The 18,791-nt window shown below is 37.8% G+C and overlaps 1 protein-coding gene across 1 annotated transcript in view; it reads right to left on the bottom strand.

The window, feature by feature from the left end:
* Window positions 1-8,551: 8,551 nt before the first annotated feature.
* PI15 (peptidase inhibitor 15) overlaps window positions 8,552-18,791 on the bottom strand; it is a 31,724-nt gene continuing 21,484 nt past the window's right edge. Inside the window, exons 3-6 of the mRNA XM_036437167.2 lie at window positions 15,681-15,799; window positions 14,583-14,715; window positions 14,116-14,231; window positions 8,552-9,523 (exon numbers count right to left, since the gene is read on the bottom strand). Of these exons, the coding sequence (XP_036293060.1) occupies window positions 9,388-9,523; window positions 14,116-14,231; window positions 14,583-14,715; window positions 15,681-15,799 (504 nt within the window). The 3' untranslated portion in view covers window positions 8,552-9,387. The remainder of the gene's footprint in view (window positions 9,524-14,115; window positions 14,232-14,582; window positions 14,716-15,680; window positions 15,800-18,791) is intronic.

Below are 18,791 nucleotides of genomic sequence, written 5' to 3'. Positions count from 1 at the left end.
CCTTATTTATAAACAGTTTTGTATCTTGCCCCCCCACTCACTATATGTGACATAAATTTTACCAGGTGATAATGTATAATAGACAGTATACTGTGCACTCGTATATTGTATGCAATGTGAAATATAAATAACAAATAAAATACGCAGAAGAAATGAATGAAAACCTTCAAATGATTTTGTCAATGTTGTAAAAACATTTGCTTTCACCAAAACATTCTTTTGATATCCTATGATCACTTTTAGATTAATTTTAAATTTATTTGTGCTTAAATTTTTCATCTGAGCCATATATCAAAGTGCGCTTAATAATTTTGAAAAGTTTTATTTAGGACATGACTTAAATCTACATTTTACATTTATGTTGGCTTAAAAATGTTTGCTAGTCATAACTGCTTAACTTCCACCGGCAAATATATCAAGGCAGATGTTCATTATTAATGCATAATAAAATATTGACCACGTCAAATAGTCTTAAACATTCTTAATTCTTTGACCAGTTGGTCAAACCCAATTAGATCATTATTGTTTTTACCTGACACCGTGGTTGACAAAAATGCTTGCTATCAGAAACAAGGTAATGATCAACTGTGTTTTTTGTGTTACCTTGTGCTTTCATTATTAAACCCTTTTAAATCTTGCTTCTGCCGGAATTTTCTAAGAATGTTTGTCAGTGTTTAATAGAGGCTGGGTTTCAAAAATAATTAAATCTCATCCCTGAGTCTCTAAAATGCACTATGTGGAAAGCCCTGAAAGCTAACAGCCACATGGGGCACCTCTCAGAGGGACACCCACTGCCCACAGGTGACACATAGCCCTTCCATGCATAGACCCAGAAAGGGCAGTCATGTCAGTCCATTAGCCTGTGGGAGATCTTGATAATGTCTTTCTGATTTCCTCGATAAAATTAAAACATAAGTAAACATTCTTGGGTTGTGTGGTTTATATATATATATATATATATATATATATATATATATATATATATAATATAATATTATATTTATTTTATTTATTATTATTTTTTTTTTACAGAGAGGAAGGGAGAGAGATAGTTAGAAACATCGATGAGAGAAACATTGATCAGCTGTATCCTGCACACCCTCTACTTGGGATGTGCCTGCAACCCATATATGCCCTTGACCAGAATTGAACTTGGGGCCCTTCAGTACACAGGCTAATGCTCTATCCACTGAGAGCCATTTTTGTTTTTGTTTTTTTTGGGATTTTTAAGCACTTCTCTCAGTGGTTCATCTGCTGTGCTTTCCGAGAGGACAAACTCCCTTTTGGACACCATTCACCTACGTGAGAATCGATGGGGGCTTGGATTAGGATGGTTGCAGCCTGCAGGGTGCCAACCAGAACTGAGAGGTGACAACAGCCTGAGTAATACATGCGCTGGTCACTCCTGGGATGCCACTGCACCGAGGGCCCTTCACCATTCAAAGCTAACACATGTCAACTTTCAAAAAGAATGTATCTTGAGTTCACAATTACATCTAAATGTTAATTTTTAATGACTCATCGTTACTTGACTTCCTAAAAATTGTACCTCTTTTGGCTTACATTGAAAAATTTGGTCTAAATAAATAGCCTTATTTCTTTCTTGTATTACTCCACTCCTCCTCCCCTCACTAATAATGCTAATGGCAGATTTATAAGAGATTCCATTAAGGGTGTGCACTCAAAATACTGTTTCAAAGTCACTGGAAATATTTTTGTCCCCTCCATCCTGTTTCCTTCTGCCTCCTAGAAATAATCACTTTTAATCATTTTAAGTTTATGATTGCACCTTTCTTTTGGCAAATAAAAACAGGTATGTATTACAAATGCATGTGTGCAAATATATGCATTATTCCCCCTAACCTTTCTCAGGGGAGCAGCATTCTAGTTATACTCCTGTGTGCCATGCTTCCTCACTTAATATCATCCTGGGAGACCTCTCTCTACCTGTTCAGAGGGATTTCTCTTATTTTTTCAATTGCATAGACTCACCTTATGTGGATATAGCATTCAGTCCGCCTCCTTTTGGTGGACCTCTGAGTTCTTCCTGGCTCTTTACTAGTACAAATGATGTTATAAAGGTTAATGTATGCATGCCATTTTATGAATTGCCAGTGTGCCTCTGGAATGCATTTGTGAACGAGGAATTGCTAAATCAAAGGGTAATGTAGTGTAAATTCTCAGTGTGACAGATTAAGGCTACATGCCAGGTCCTTGCTTCTCTTTTATCAACAGTGAGGATTGGGCCTGAGAGATTCAATTCAGGTTGGCGACGGGTCTCCGGTTGGCTAGGACAGGACCAGTGTTGGCTCAACAGTGTAAGCAGGACTCAGGAAGGAGTCTGTGCCCCTGGCGCTGCAATGTCCAGGTGACTGTCTCAGAAGGAACTGGTCAGAGCCACCCATAGAGGGAACAGGCTTTGCTCCCAAGAGCATAGTCCACTGTTCCTGGGAAAGCCCGTGTTTGCCTTGCCAGGGTGTGCTTGCTTCTCATGTGCTTGTCTCCCAGACCTGTCCCTGGGGGCGAAGGAGGAAAGAAGGAATGAGGCGAGGCACCCACTATGCCCCCCACCTGCATTGCCAGAGGTGTGCAAGTCTAGGAGGTTAAGACTGTTTTGCATCCATCAGGCCTTGTCTGAGGCTGGAATCTGCTAAACTCTCTCTCTCTCTCTCTTTTCCTCTCTCTCTTTTTCTCTCTCTGAATGGGGCCCTGTCTCCATTCCTTGTGGAGATAGATGGAACCTTCAAAATATGTGGATGGGAACCTGGAGACTTGGGAGGAGAAAGTGAAGTGAGCCTTAGCCTATTTTGCTCAGTGGATAGAGGGGTCAGCCTGCAGACTGAAGGGTCCCAGGTTCCATTCCGGTCAAGGGCAATGCCTAGGTTTCGGGCTTGATCCCAAGTAGGGGTCATGCAGGAGGCAGCTAATCAATTATTCTCTCTCATCATTGATGTTTCTATGTCTCTCTCCCTCTCCCTTCCTCTGAAACCAATAAAATTATATATTTTTTTAAAAAGAAAGTGAAGTGAGAAGGGAGGACTAACATGAGGAAGAGAAGCTGAGTGAGAGCCTCAGGCCTCCTGGGGATGACTCTCTGAGAAGTCTTGTGTTAGTGAGGCTTTCTCACCTTGTGTGAAATATGGCAAGGAGGAATTTACAGTTCTAGTTTGGGTGGGATCTACCATCACATCAGAAAGGAGTGACCCTTCTGCAAGGCAGAACCATTCTGGGAACCACAGCCTTGGTCAACTGGTGCTTCTCCCCCATGACCACAATGGTTTCTCCCGAGGCCCTCGGTGTGGGAAGCTTGAAAATATCTATGTTCAACTCACCCAATTTCCTCAGCCATAACTTCTTGGTAGTTACTTTGGGTGTAAGTAGAAAAAGAAAGGAAGAAGGAAAGAAGAATGAAGGGATGGGGAGAAGGAAAAGGTGAAAAAAAAGAAAGAAGATGTGTATTTCAGTGACATTTTAGAAAAATAGGTTATCTCTTATCAAAATTAACATGCCCTCTAGTTCTGAATCTACTTTAAGACTCTATTGAAAACAAAACAAAAAAAATTTAAAAACAAAACAATTAATTATAATTTTTTATTGAAAGAAAAAACAATATAGCTGAATTCCAAAAGCTACTCATGATAAGCTTTATAAGGGCAGAGGTTTACACAGCTTCTATGTATGTACACATTCATGACATTATATCACATCATTGCACCAAGCATGGCCACAGTGTTAGATAATGAATAAAACTTACCCAAATGAACCCTTTTCATAAAAATAATCTAAAATGATACAGCATATGGTAGGCTTATGTACATATTTGAAACATTCAGATACCTTAAAAACACATTATTTTCATAAGTGCACCACAATGATCTCTAATCCTTAAAATATTACGGTACCAAAATTCTGTTTGTCAAGTAACACAAGATGATAATCAATAGCAAGCACCAGTGAAAGTCAGCATTTAATTCTCCAGACAAGAGGCTTTCTAACACACGCACAGCGATGTGGGTATTTAAAAGAACCACTGAAGTAATTCAGAGCCTCAAACTTTGTTACTTTCATTAGCTGATTATTTCAGAGACAATGGGCTGGGGCACCGGATGATGTACATCATTTTTTTCTTTTTTATTCTATGTTTGATGGGATCCTGGGGTTCTCGGAAGAAACTTCCAAGGCACTGGGGAAGGTGTGGGGGGTAAGCAGATTCATTTTTGTGTGTATTGAATGTCAGAGCTCCGTACTAGTGTGTCATTGAGGTCATGGAAAGGGTTCTGTTGCTTTAAGATAAGTTTGAAAATACTAATTCGGAAAACAGCCTCAAAGGGTACTTCATTAGGTTACGTGAACATAGTTGAAGAAACATCTCTTTCCAAACAGATGATCACGTCAGTCAATTACATACCTCACCGGAAAGTTTACCTAAGAATATGGCCCATTTAGTTATAGGTGATGTGATTTTTAAACACCTGTTAGGCTAAAAAAAGAGTTTGAATGGAATATTAAAACTGTATTAGTAGCCCAGTAGTTCAGCTTAAAGAACATTATCACGTTATAGACCAACAAGTCAAGGTGAGGAGATAATCCTTCCCTTTGTGGAATTAATTTTTTAACCTACCTCCTTTTTATCTTATGCGCTCCGCAAAGTAAAAATAAATCATTGCTTCTGAAAGTGGAGCACCCTTATAATCTTTTTTCTAATTTTAATTCTAATTGTATTTAAAATGTAAACCAAATAAAATGTAAACCAAATAAAAATATTTTAATAATGCCTAGTTAAAAAGAATAAAACAACAACAACACTGTAATAAGCACCTCATGAAAACCATGAAAAACATTATTATTTAGCAAAATGGATACCAACATACAGCATTGCTCTTATCCTCTTAGAAAAGTATGTCGAAAGAGTCAAGCATTTTCAAATACTGTCTGATTTAAAGAGTATCTGAAAATTATGAAATTATGCAGCTTAAACTTTTATTGGACAGAAGAAAGGGCTTTTGTTTCAGGCCAAGTAACCCATCAAGAATTTGGTTTTACAACCGCCAGAGGGCGCCAGCGCCTGCAGTATGGTTGGTGTAGGTGTTTAACCTTCAGGCAATATTTGAATTTGGACATTGCCAAGCTAAGAAATGTCTTAAAAGAAAGTTAGTAACTTCAGAAAAGTAAATTCAGAAAAATAAATTTACATTCTGTAACACTAAAATAATTTTTGGGCTGTTAGATTAAAAATAGAGTTCACCAGCCTGTTTCTGGTTAAGATTAATTTAACAGGATTTTATTATTATTTCCACATCGTAATTGAATGGATAACACTTTCAATAATGACTAAAAAGAGCCTTACCAAAGCTATTAACACTAACAATTCATTTAGCACCATATATTTAGCACCAAAATAAGTGATAGTTCACACCTAATAAAAACTTTCATTGCAAAGAAACCTCAAAATTGTAACAATTTTGGTGTTTGTAATGCACTTTCAGCACCATTAGCCAGTTCATTGTTAAACCTCCTAAGTTTGTGATTGGCCTCTCATAAGTCAAAGTTACACCAGGACATACTTTTAAAAAGTCATTTTGTGTGTGTTTAAACATGTCTTTCCCATACATATAATGGCAATATTAAAAAATCATACGTAAGCAATGATAATGCTAGACTGGTAGAAATCTAATTCTAGATTTAGTAGATAAAGGCTTCCATCCATGTCGAGATTTTCATCCTAGGAGACTGCAGGACGGGGAATGCTGTTATATACGGTGGAGGACATAGACCTCAGGCTAAGCATCACTTTCCCTCCATGGACACATTCAAATGGCCTGCTCAGCTATCATTCCGATAATAAGCAGGGGATGAACACAAAACACAAACTGGCTGAAATGTGTATGAGATTTGCTTATGGAGAGATTATAAATTGATTCACATGGGTGTGTGTGTGTGTGTGTGTGTGTGTGTGTGTCTGTACATATATATGGTCTCAAATCAAATGTTCAGAGTAAATTGTATTGGTTGAACTTGCCCATGTGTTTGGTCAACTCTGTGCCAAAACTGCCTGGAGCTCTCAAATGGCTGTTTCCATGGTTTCAAGTGAGTCTGATCTCCCTGCCAAATGAATTGGTAGGGACACTCTGATGGCCCAAAGAAGTGATGATGCTGGACAGAAGCAACAGGGATAATAATCTCTGGTTCTGCCACATGGTAAAAGCAAGTTTATCTGTCAAAACCAGGAACATTAAGACTATTGCTACCGAGCCCATATACAATTCTATAAAAAAATCCATCAGTTTAATAGCAAAATTTATCATTTTCCCAGTCTTTTGATGACATGAAAGCCAAAAAATACATAATGTAACAGACTTATTTTTTACCTTTTTCCTACAAAACAAGGTGGAAACGAAAACCATAGAGAGGATCCACACTGTAGAATATGTTTGCTAATTACTGTATCTTTTAAATGAAAACTTCAATACTGACTGTTTAAAGCTGCTCTTATGAAATAGCTTATCCCCAGATCCTTTCTGCCTCTGGGAATTACAGTGAGAAATAGTTATCCTAGCACCTTCGTTGCATGCTGTAAAAATATGACAGGCTACTAGCAAACTTTCATTTGCTTTGGCCCGGGAATTTTACATGGCCACATTATATTACTGACTTTAAAAAGTAGAGATAGACTAACAAATATACCCGTTACATTTTCAGCTGAGTTGCTAAATTATAAATAAACTTAGCCACGATTTGGAACAGACTGCTGAGTACATTATAAGTGTGTAGACCCTAGTCTTAATCTGAAGACTATGAAGATATGTCTGAAAATTCACCTGGATTTTTGATGCATTCAAAGCTTTGTACTAAAGACATTTTTGTTTTAATAAAAATGGAAAGGTGGGATTCCTCTAAATTGTTGCAGTTCTAGAGTTTTTAGTTAATGCTGAAAACCCATTCATAGAAACATTTATTGCATTACAGCCACTGAATGAGAAGCTGAGATAAATACAAAGAATTAGAGTTTCTGCCAAGGAAAAGCTCACAAAAAACCTTACTTTTATCTTAAAGAAAAGTTTGACATTAATGATAATTTTAATCTTCATAAGTTCTATTACTATGATAATTTTATCTTCCTAAGAACCTCTGTGAAACGTGAAGTAAATATCATTGTTCATTTTTAGAGCTAAGAAACCAAGCCACACGAGTAAACCAGTAACAGAATTGGAACTAAGCACAGTCATCTTTGGTTGAATAGTGCTTTTCTACTTCTGTGCTGCAAAATCAGGGATGGAAAACACTTTCTACAGAAATCAAGCCAACATCCTACCAATGAGATTTCTCTCCAACTGCCTATTGCATGTTAGATAAAATTCTAATTGGGGCCTGAATCATATAATTATTTCTATTTTTCATTTAAATCTCCAAAATACCTATTTTTAATAAAGTCTATATAGTGCCCACAGAAGCAGAGTAATAGGATATCAAAACATTTGGTCATCAAATCCAGTTTGTAAAAGGAATCAGGCCAATTATGTGTCATCATGAACATCAAAACTCCAGATGGGTATTTCTCCTGCATTGAATGGATTTAATTAACTATCTATCCTCTCAATGCACCCACCCTGAGAAACTGCAAGTGTGCGGGGAATTTTAAACAAGTAGCTTCCTCCTGTTACTTACATTCTGGAACTAACCATGTTTTCTTACTCAGAAGTTCTATGGAAGTATTATACAACCTAAGCACCTCTCTCTCTCTCTCTCTCTCTCTCTCTCTCTCTCTCTCTCTCTCTCTCTCACACACACACACACACACACACACACACACACACACACACACACATACTTACTCAGAAGTTCTATGGAAGTATTATACAACCTAAGCACTTCTCTCTGTCTCTCTCTGTCTCTGTCTCTCTCTCTGTCTCTCTCTCTGTCTCTGTCTCTGTCTCTCTCTTTCACACACACACACACACACACACACACACACACACTCAGATAATTGAGTTTTCTCTTAAACCGATTTCCTGAATGAGGAAATGTTACCTTTCCAAAATCCCATGAGATAAGTTTTCATAGTAATGTTGAGCTCCACAGCCAAGCCTAATTGAGAACTCAACTGAAGTCTATTCGTGCACATAGAAATAAAATCTGGTAACTTGTCCTCAGAAAGTCGTTCTGAAGAGGGCTGTTTAACAAGTCATTGCTGTCTGTGGTACGCAACCGAGGTGTCTCATATGAGTCCCAAAGTCCCACCATCACAGTGAAGCAGTGGTGGCATCCTTGGTACCCAGGTGTTTCTTTCTGGCATCTTTACCTCCTGCTGACAGACCTCACGAAGCTCTGCAACTGGAGTATTTGTGACTTTCATACCTGCCTCCAAAATCTTACTTCTCCTGGGCTGCTTCCATTCTTAGGGTCTAGCTTTCTGCCTTCCAAAGGCACAACTGTCCACTCCAATCTTCTGGGCAGTTGCTAATTTGTCTCTGCCTCTTCTGGCTCCAAGCACCGTGGCTAAACGTTCACGCTAACCAGGAGCCTTACCTACGGCACAGTGTGGCTTATTGCTATTGTGTTCATGTCTGCAAAGCTACATGGTCATCAACTCTTTAAAAAATAATAGCTGCACAGACAAATCATGGGGCTGTCTTATTTCCTGAAATGTTTTTGTGAGCTTCTGAAGGCAGGAACCAAATCTCATTATCTTTGCATTTTGAGAACATAACCAGAAGCGATTAAGTAAAAGGTAGGATTTGAACCTCACATAATTGGAGCATAACCTTTCGTAAACCCAAGTAAGAAAAAATGTCTCCAGAATGAAAGCTTGGATTGCTTAGTTAATTTAGTATAGCCAGATATCACTGAGGGTTATTTTGCAAACTGTAATTTTGTGGGTATTACAAAGGTGGGTGCTGTACATGCCCCACCACCTCACATCTATTTTGAATAGAATATTTTAAGTTTCCCTTCAGTTTACTACTGAATCATATTATTATTATTATCATCAATGTGTTACATTATCTATTATGTTTGTGTATATATAGACATATAAATGCATATGCATGTGTATGTCTATATATGCACACACATACCTTAGGTTTTTTATTCCGCAGGAACATAACATAATTCTTTTAGAAAGCACGTTTTAGAAGTGGATGCATCGATAATATCACTACTACCTATACAATATTTTAATTTAGGGCTAGAGATCAGAAAATAGAAGTGGATGTTCTGATGACCTCGAAAGATTAAACAAACATATTAGACAAACACTGATTTATACACAAGGACTAATAAAAGGAAAACAAGATTGTTATAAAATATGTATAATATGTGCAAAACTCAATATATATATAGACCTGTGATTCCCAGAAAGCATTCAACTTCCTGGAGGAGCCGGTAAGCTTATTTGAACCAATATAGGTAGTTTGACGTTACTCCCGGAAAACAAAGGTTGTCAGTACAGGATCCCCCGTAACTTGGAGGACAAGCTGAACATGGTACCCCTACTTTATATGGTGCTTCTCCAATCCAGTTGCCCCTAGAGAAAAAAAAAAAGAAAAAGAAAAAAAAATGGTAGCATTAATGTTAACTCATTTATTGTTGCCCTGACTGGTTGCTCAGTGGTTAGATTGTTGTGTCAGCCTGCTGATCAAAGGGTCACAGGTTCAATTCCTGGTCAAGGGCACAACCTCAGTTTCTAGTTCAATTCCTGGCCCCAGTCAGGCTCCTGAAGGAAGCAACCAATGAATGTGTCTCTCGATGTCTCTGTCTCACATGGATGTTTTTCTCTCTCTTCCTCCACCTCTCTTCCTTCTGCTCTCTCTAAAACATTCAATGGAAAAATATCCTGGGATGAGAATAAAAATTTTTTATTGTTGTCAAGCACACGATCACATGTATTGACATGATGATTTTTTTGAGAAGTTTGTCATTTTTAGAAAGGCACTGTAAGTTATATCCATTTCTTATTTATATGGTAACTTATTTATATATCTTACTTTTAAAACACTTTCTCTCTGACTTAATAGTATCTTAGTTTATAGGTGAGAAGTGACTCACTACAATGAATAGTGACATAATTAGTCATCTGACACCAGGCTTAATGCTCATTCCAATTCACCACACCTGTCTCTTTCCCACAGCCATCCCCGGAGCACACAGGCCAGATTCACTTTTAAAAAAAATTAATTTCTTTATTGATTAAAGTATCACATATTTGTCCTCAACCCCCAATTCCGATCCCCCCCCCCACTCATACTCCCACCCCCCTATTGTCCTTGACCACTGGTTAGGCTCATATGTGTGCACATAAGTCCTTTGGTTGATCTCTCCCTTTTATCCCCACCCTTCCTTTGAGTTGCAACAGTCTGACCCATGGCCCCTTATCTCTGGGTCTGTTCTTGTTTGTCAGTCTATGTTGTTCACCATTTCCCCTAGATGAGTGAGATCATGTCCTACTGGAAATATACTTATAAGAATCAAAAATGAGACAAGCAGCTGAAACCGGTTTGGCTCAGTGGATAGAGGTTGGTCTGCGGACTGAAAGGTCCCAGGTTCAATTCCGGTCAAGGGCATGTACATTGGTTGCGGAAACATCCCCATTAGGGGGTGTGCAAGAGGCAGCTGGTTGATGTTATTCTCATCAATGTTTCTAGCTCTCTATCCCTCTCCCTTCCACTCTGTAAAAAACAAAAACAAACAAACAAAAAAAACAACAACATATATTTTTTAAAAATGAGACAAGCAATAATCGTTATGCTGAAAGGCATATGAATAAGTCTGTACAGATTCACTTTTAAAAAGCTCACACTAATAAGATTCTAAGGTTAATAAAAATATATGAGTATATACACCTTTATTACTGTTTTTGTGCTTATGACAACTTCCTATGCATGTCATCATTTCTGGGAGGCTTAGAAATGATTAAATGAACAAAAAGTTGTCATAAACACACACAAAAAGTAATAAATGTTCACAAAATTTGTTCCTGAAGTTGTAAAATATTGTAGATTCTCATTATTTATAAAATGAGATATCGAAAACTCCATTTTTGTAGTAAGAGAATGAGAGCCCACAGAAGCAATTAAAAGTGATTTCAAAACATTTTTCCATATATACATTCCTAGACCTTTTTATAGTAGTGCTATTCATTTTTTATAATAAACACATTTAACTGAATTACTTTGTGTTCTCAATATTTTTCTTTATCTGTATTGATCGCCAGTATCACAATAATACACCAGTTCACTATTTAGAAGAGTTACCTACAGTTACCTTACTGTTATTTAGGTCCTTTAATTACAGAGGAAAGAGTAATAAATGTATTTGGGTAGCTTGGGTTAGTAACCAGTGTACTGGGAAATAGCAATATAGCCAACAATGTGAAGGCACTGGGATGTCCAGGAGAACATCTGGTTGTCAGTAATAAAAAGTCAGGGTAGAAGATCAGATGGCAGTAGGTGAGAGGCTAGCACATGAGACAGGTGGCTCTCAGAGTCTTTAAGACCCGAACGAGACCAAGCAGGGACTCGGAACCTGTCTCTATAGGGCGTGAAGGTATCAGTTTAAATCAGCCAGTTAAAAATTCACACTTATCTACGAAACATTTATCTACGGACATGTAAAACATGCTGATTAACTATTCATATTACAACCTGAGATGAGATTCTAAAACTGTCCACCAAACAGAGTTTATTCTTTTAAAAAATATATATATATATATTTTATTGATTTTTTTACAGAGAGGAAGACAGAGGGATAGAGAGTTAGAAACATCGATGAGAGAGAATTATCGATCAGCTGCCTCTTGCACACCCCTTACTGAGGATGTGCCCGCAACCAAGGTACATGCCCTTGACCGGAATCGAACCTGGGACCCTTCAGTCCGCAAGCCGATGGTCTATCCACTGAGTCAAACCGGTTTCGGCTGTATCGAGTCTATTCTACACTCTGACCTCCAGAGAAGCTTCCTCAAGTGTAACTCTGATGATGTAAGCTTGCTCAGAACCATCCGAGGGGACCCGTTCTCTGATGAGTGCAGCTCCCTCCTTGGTCCTAAGTTCCCCCATTTTATTGAAAATCATATTTCTCTAGGTATCTCTACCCAAGCTGCATCTTTATCAAGATTATGCTATTTTAATTTGATATTTTTCTTTTTATTCTATATACTTCTTGAAATTATACAGCACATATTTTAGTAACATGAATTTAGAAGTACAATTTTATTATCTGTAATAATTACATGTTATGTTATATACTTTTATATGAGTCACAGATTTTTATTGAATAGAGAATAATTATATTCAATAGTAAATCAGCCAACTAATAAAACTATTATTTATTCTTTTATTGTTTAGTCCTAGTGCATGTTATTACATTTTCCCTCCCTGTCTCTGTCTCTTTCTCCCCCCTGAAAAACTATTAGGTTTGAGATAACTTCATACTGGCATTAGAAGAATCATATTCACATATCAGTCAGGATTTGAAAACTTTCCTTATTGCCTAAGTTTCAAAATAACGGTCTTTTATTACAGCAAATAGAGCATATGAACACTGTATCTTAATCTCTTAAACCCATAAAATGATCAAATCTTTCATTGATAGTATTAGAAATTCTAGTCATTTGGCCCAAAACAGAGAAGTTAAATGAATAAAATACAAATGCCTTTCATCATCTGAAGAGGATACTTGGTTTATTTGTGTCAGAAACAAAGGTACAAGCCTAACAGGAAAATATAAGGAGTGAGACTGAAAATATCAACCAAATGCACAGTCCCATACTTTTTATAAAGCAGACACATTCTACTTTCCAAATCTTACTCTTCTAATAATTGTGGAGAGGGGTCCATCGGGGAAATTGCTGTTTCTCTAACTCTGCAAAAACACTGGCACACTACCACACACATGAGTAATGCAGCTGCTTGTGAAGCATGTTCTCATTCCCTCCCCACACTGGCAATGCTGGAGAAAATCTTTGGGACTTACTTTGGAAAACACCAAGAATGTCATAAATCCTTTGCACATTTTGGTATTTACTCCAAATGGGAACAGACTTATGCATAAATACTGCAATCTTTTATCAGCTGAAGAGTTATTGTTATCAAGAAGGCATTTTCTCGAATGTTAACACATGCTTATTTATTGCAAAAATGTTCATAAATATGTCCGTATTTTAGAAACTGCAATCAATTTCACAACATTTTTATGTATGCCATAGGATGAAATTACTGAGTACTTTTTTTAATACTGAAATTTAGATCATGGCAAAGCCTCAATTGAAAAAGAAGTCATAGCTTGAAAATCTTCCTTTCTGATATTGAATGCCTCCCTAGCCATCTATGGAATTAATAAACTATAGTTTTAAATTTTACCCCTACAACAAAGATGGAAGAAGAGGTTGTTTTGCTTTCCTAGAGAAAAAAGTAAGTTGACATCTTGGCACTTAGAGGTAGGAATATTATGGTGTTGATAAATTCCCAAGAAGATTGTGTTCTGATGCTTTTTTATGTAGCTATCAAAAGCCTGGGAGTACAGAGTTTATTTTACAGTCGCCATGACAAAGGAAAGAGTGTGAGGGGAATTTAGTGAATCTCCATACTCGGATTGTTCTGCCACCAGCTTTGGCCCCGAACCCTTTTCCTTGTGCAAAGAAGCCTTTCAGCTCATTTTTCAGGTTTATGGGAATAATAAAGAATTCAAGACCAGAGGCCCTTGTATTTAATTCTTTCTCATTAAAGTATCCAGCAGACTGCCCTAGCTGGTCTGACTCAGTAGATAGAGGCCTGTGGACTGAAAGATCCCAGGTTTGATTCAGGGCACATGCCCAGGTTGTAGGCAGCATGCAGTAGGCAGCCAATCAATGATTCTCTCATCATTGATGTTTCTCTCTCACTCCCTGTTCCTTCCTCTCTGAAATCAATTTAAAAAAAAAAAGTCATCTCATTAAGGTAACAAGAGGCACATTAAAAAGAAAGAAAGAAAGAAAGAAAAGAAAGAAAGAAAGAAAGAAAGAAAGAAAGAAAGAAAGAAAGAAAGAAAGAAAGAAAGAGAAAGAAAGAGAAATACTCAACAGACTGAAGATATTGAATAATCACCAAAGGTTCTGGAAGCAGCAGGCCACCTGGGACTTACTTTGGGGCATAGTTGCACACCAGGTACACTGCACGGCGCCACACAGTTCCCCACACATTCATGTTTTGGCAAGTATGAATTGCACATCCGATCCGATTGGAGGTGGCCCAAACCATCTGCGAAAATAAACCAATATACCGTTACTGAGTCAGAGCTAAGAACATGCATGCTAACGAAAATAGATCCAGAGACATGGAAGCATGCAACAGATTGAGCATTCTTAGAGAGAAGGAGTGGTGGGGAAGAGATTAAACAGAAAATTTATAGGCAAATGTGCATAACCCATGGACACAGACCGTTGTGCTGTGAAGGGCTGGGGAGGGGGCAAGAGTGGGGAGGAGGGGTCAGTGGAGGAGAAAAGGGTGCATCTGTTATACTTTCCACAATAAAGATAAATTTTAAAAAAAATAGTTAAGACCATTTTTTAAAAGTATGACCCCAAAAATGAACAAGACAGTTGAGATCACCTGTGTATAATGTGTACACATGGGGCCAAAACATCTCATAGGACATCTGGGGTTGCAGTCCTGGGGATACGGAAAGGCGTAGTCTTTCACTTCATCGTACCAAGGCTTGACCAACTGGAGAATGGAGCGATATCTAGACATCAAGATAAACGACGAGAGCTTAGAGCAAGGCAGTGGGGATACACAGCAGACCCCTGTTACATTGTAAGCTTTTCATTATGCAGATTATTCACGATGAATCAAGAGCATACCCACCCCTCACAATTATCATCACTACCTTGTAGAATCCTCTCTTCCTTCAAGTAGGACCAACATAAGAAAGCCCAGAGCTGGATCAAGTGATTCTATATTTGCATAAGTATACGCCTGATGGTTCCAAAAACAGACATGCAGGTATTTCAGGACTTATCATTTTATCTTGTTTTATCTATGCCAAAAATTTCTTCTATCAGAATCTTACACGCATTTAAGAGTTGATATATTAGAAGTAGTCGCGATACAAGAACTCAGTGTGGTGTTTTTTTCCCTTAAACTTATATCACTTTAATTTTAAAAATAGGACACCTGATTTTCTTCCCCCACATGCAAGAGACTGGGCCTTTTGAATGTTGTGTGATGACATTCTACAGTGGTAGGAAAATTATCCCATTACTGGGAACAGCTTTTCCATAGCTGCATATGCTTGCAGATAGGTATGTATATACATATGCGTGTATGCTTATATATGTGAACATGTATCATTTTTATAACAGATTTATGCAACCGCAGGAAAGTTGAAGACACACAAGAATGGCTTCTGCCACTGTTGGGATTTTCTTGAGGTAGAAGAGACAGGATAGAGGGTATAGCACATGCGGATCCTTTCAAAGCTAAAGGAGGATGCTTCAAGGGTGAAATGGGAAACTAGTTGTATTAGGTCCCTTTATCCAATAAAATACTCCTTGGAGATATCTAAAATAGCCAGGGGTCCAGCCTCTGTGCCTGGCATATAGTAAACAATATTTGCTGACTCGACTCGAAATTGGTGTCACTCCGCCTTGGAGCCTGTGAGCAATGACGTTGTGTGGCTGTAAAGGGTGCAGGGAAGCCACTTCCTACCTTCCAGTTCGCACAGAGAGGTTTTGGCCCAAAAATCTCAGTAAGTAAGAAGGTCCATGTTCCCAAATGCAGGTGGCAGCCCAAGCCTCAGCAGATTTGGCAAGATTTTCATCCCAAACCTGTGAAGGGGAAGAAAAAGCCTTTAGCTTTCCAGGGTTTTGCTGGTAAGAAACAAAAAGTAAGAGGAAAGAAAGGTCCTACTGTCCCCTAAAGTTCTTGCAATGCTGGTTCCTGAGGCTGTTTTGATTAAAACAAAGCAAATCCAGGCCACTGATACTTGAAGTTCTATAATGTAACATGATTATACCACCAAAACTTTGTTGTTTTATAGTGTCCCTATATCTAAAGTCTAGACATCAGTTTTAGTAAAGGGTTGGTTAACAAAAATACTATATTAGGTGTTACCTGGGGATACCTCATACTGACCACTGAAATTTGAATTCCCAAAAGTCAGATGATTTCCCTAGAGGTCATCTTCATAGCAACAAGGAACCATGCTATTAAAATCTTAAAAACTAATATGATCAAAGTTATTCAAATCAGTTTATCAAGATTAATAACATCTAATATTATACTGAAACTTTCAAAGGTTAAACTATATTAGCATGCAATGAATCCCATGGAATTTTCACATTTTATATCATTTGAACCTTTGGTAATAATAACATGAGATTTACATTTTAGTTGGCATGAACTGGAAACAGACTATGATAAAAAGTAATGACTATGTTACATGGGGCTGCTATAAAAATATAGTGCATTATGATTCAATTAAATAGATTATGAAAAATATTAGTTCTTGAAAAGAAAGTGGTTTAAACTGGCAAGGGTGTAATGGTGTCTAATAACTTTTCCATAATTAAAATATTTGTGGGATAAAATTTAAGTGAGCCTTAGATTTAGTTTACATTTGTATTATTAATATAATAGTTACTATATAATTTGACATTTTCATTTCTAAGCCTGTAGGGGAAGTCAAGCTCTGAGCATTTGTGGACCTTCCAACAAAAAAGCAACACTAGAATGATGTTCTATTTTCTAGCAAGTTACAAGATACAAAACACAACGTAGAGAATATTTAAACTTCTTATACAAAAATATGGAAAAAATGCTTTAAAAATTTCTCCCTAGTGAAAACATTATTTAGTAAAATATTTATCTCTTATAAAAATAATTTTGAACTAAAAAGTTCAATACATGACATTATTTTATAAATTATTTAAATATTGATATACTATTCTGTCTGAAGAAATTTGTACAAATTGTGATTAGACAGTAGATAGTAGTATATTTTGGAAAGTAAGACAGTGTATGAAAAAGCTAGTGATCCTATGTAATATAAGAGTTATATGCCAATTAATCTGCTACACCCACAAGCCACACACACCAGCCAATCAGGAGTGAGTGTGCAAAATAACCCAACCAAGATGGCTATAGCCATAGAGAAAGCAGGAGGCTTGGGTTTTCCTGGCAATGGAGGAAGCCAAGCTTTCTGCACACCCTGGTGGGCCCAGGCCTACATACAAGGCTACAAAGTTTTAATTATAGAAGATAAATAAATCCCAGATACTAGGGCCTCTGCTTGGGTCACCGGGGGACATGGCCAGCCTGCAAACCACCACAGTCCCCTCGCCCAGGCCACCCCTGCCCCAAGGGTACCCCCACCCTGATTTGGGACACCCTTCAGGGCAAACCAGTTGGCCCCATCCCATGCAGCAGGTCTCTATCCTATCTAATCCTATCTAATAAAAGAGTAACATGCAAATTGACCATCACTACAACACACAAGATGGTTGCCTCCATGTGGACACATGATAGCCAGCAGGGGAGAGCTGTTGGGAGGGACCAGACCTGCAAGGAAGGGCAGTAGTGAGCAATCGGGCCTAAACAGGTAGTCATACATCCCTCAAGGGGTCCCAGATTAGAGAGGGTGCAGGCTGGGATGAGGAACACACACCCCCAAGCACAAATTTCACGCACCAGGCCCCTAGTAGTCTTATATTACTCAAATTCAAATGAAGCTCCATAGATGAGGCCTATGGAGATGTCCTTCTGCTAATCATTGTTTTCCTGTTTTGCATAGTCTTCCTCATCTTATCATCCTTTTGGTGCCTTTCTCTTCCACCAGGTTGTGTGGAGCTAAACAAGACTCTCCTACATTAGGATTAATAGCCATTAGTTTACTATGTGTTACCAGCAAACTCATGAGACTGCTTGACCATAACACTATGAAACCATAGTTTTTCTCAAGGATAATGGGATACACAGATGTATTTAGTAAAATAATATATTTAACTAAAAGGAAAATAATTTAGTGACTTTGAAATAAAACAGGAAAAAACAAAATAGATGAACTCTTCAAGAGACACTTTCACTGTAGAGGCTATGGTAGATGCCCTCAAGAGAAATTTGTTAGTTACTCAAAAGTTGTTTTAAATGAGAAAAGCAAAGCCATTACACATACATTGATCTAGAATTGCATTAAAATAAGCTCACAGTCAAAACCGGTTTGGCTCAGTGGATAGAGCGTCGGCCTGCAGACTGAAAGGTTCCAGGTTCGATTCCGGTCAAGGGCATGTACCTTGGTTATGGGCACATCCCCAGTAGGGGGTGTGCAAGAGGTAGCTGATCAATGATTCTCTCTCATCGATGTTTCTAACTCTCTATCCCTCTCTCTTACTCTCTGTAAAAAAATCAATAATATATATTTAAAAAAATAAAATAAAAGCCCAGCTGGCATAGCTCAGTGATTGAGCAGCAACCTATGAATCAGGAGGTCATGGTTGATTCCTGGTCAGAGCACATGCCTGGGTTGCAGGCTCATCCCCCAGTGTGGGATGTGCAGGAGGCAGCCAATCAATGATTATCTCTCATCATTGATATTTCTATCTCTCTCTCCTCTTCCTTTCTCTCTGAAATAAATAAAAATATTTTTAAGATAATAAAAAAATAAACTTGTATAAAACCAGAATTATTTAGAAGGATCTGGAGTAATTTTTAGGTGAAAATTCTACTTCTCTTTTGCCCAAGTACAAGGAGCTATAGCAAGACACACTTTTAGTTATCCATAATATAATTTGCCAATTTTGAGCATCAAATTAAATGTGGCAA

This window comes from Pipistrellus kuhlii, unplaced genomic scaffold, assembly GCF_014108245.1.
Source record: "Pipistrellus kuhlii isolate mPipKuh1 unplaced genomic scaffold, mPipKuh1.p scaffold_m20_p_14, whole genome shotgun sequence".
NCBI lineage: Eukaryota > Metazoa > Chordata > Mammalia > Chiroptera > Vespertilionidae > Pipistrellus > Pipistrellus kuhlii.
This window is presented reverse-complemented; position numbering and strand designations above follow the sequence as displayed.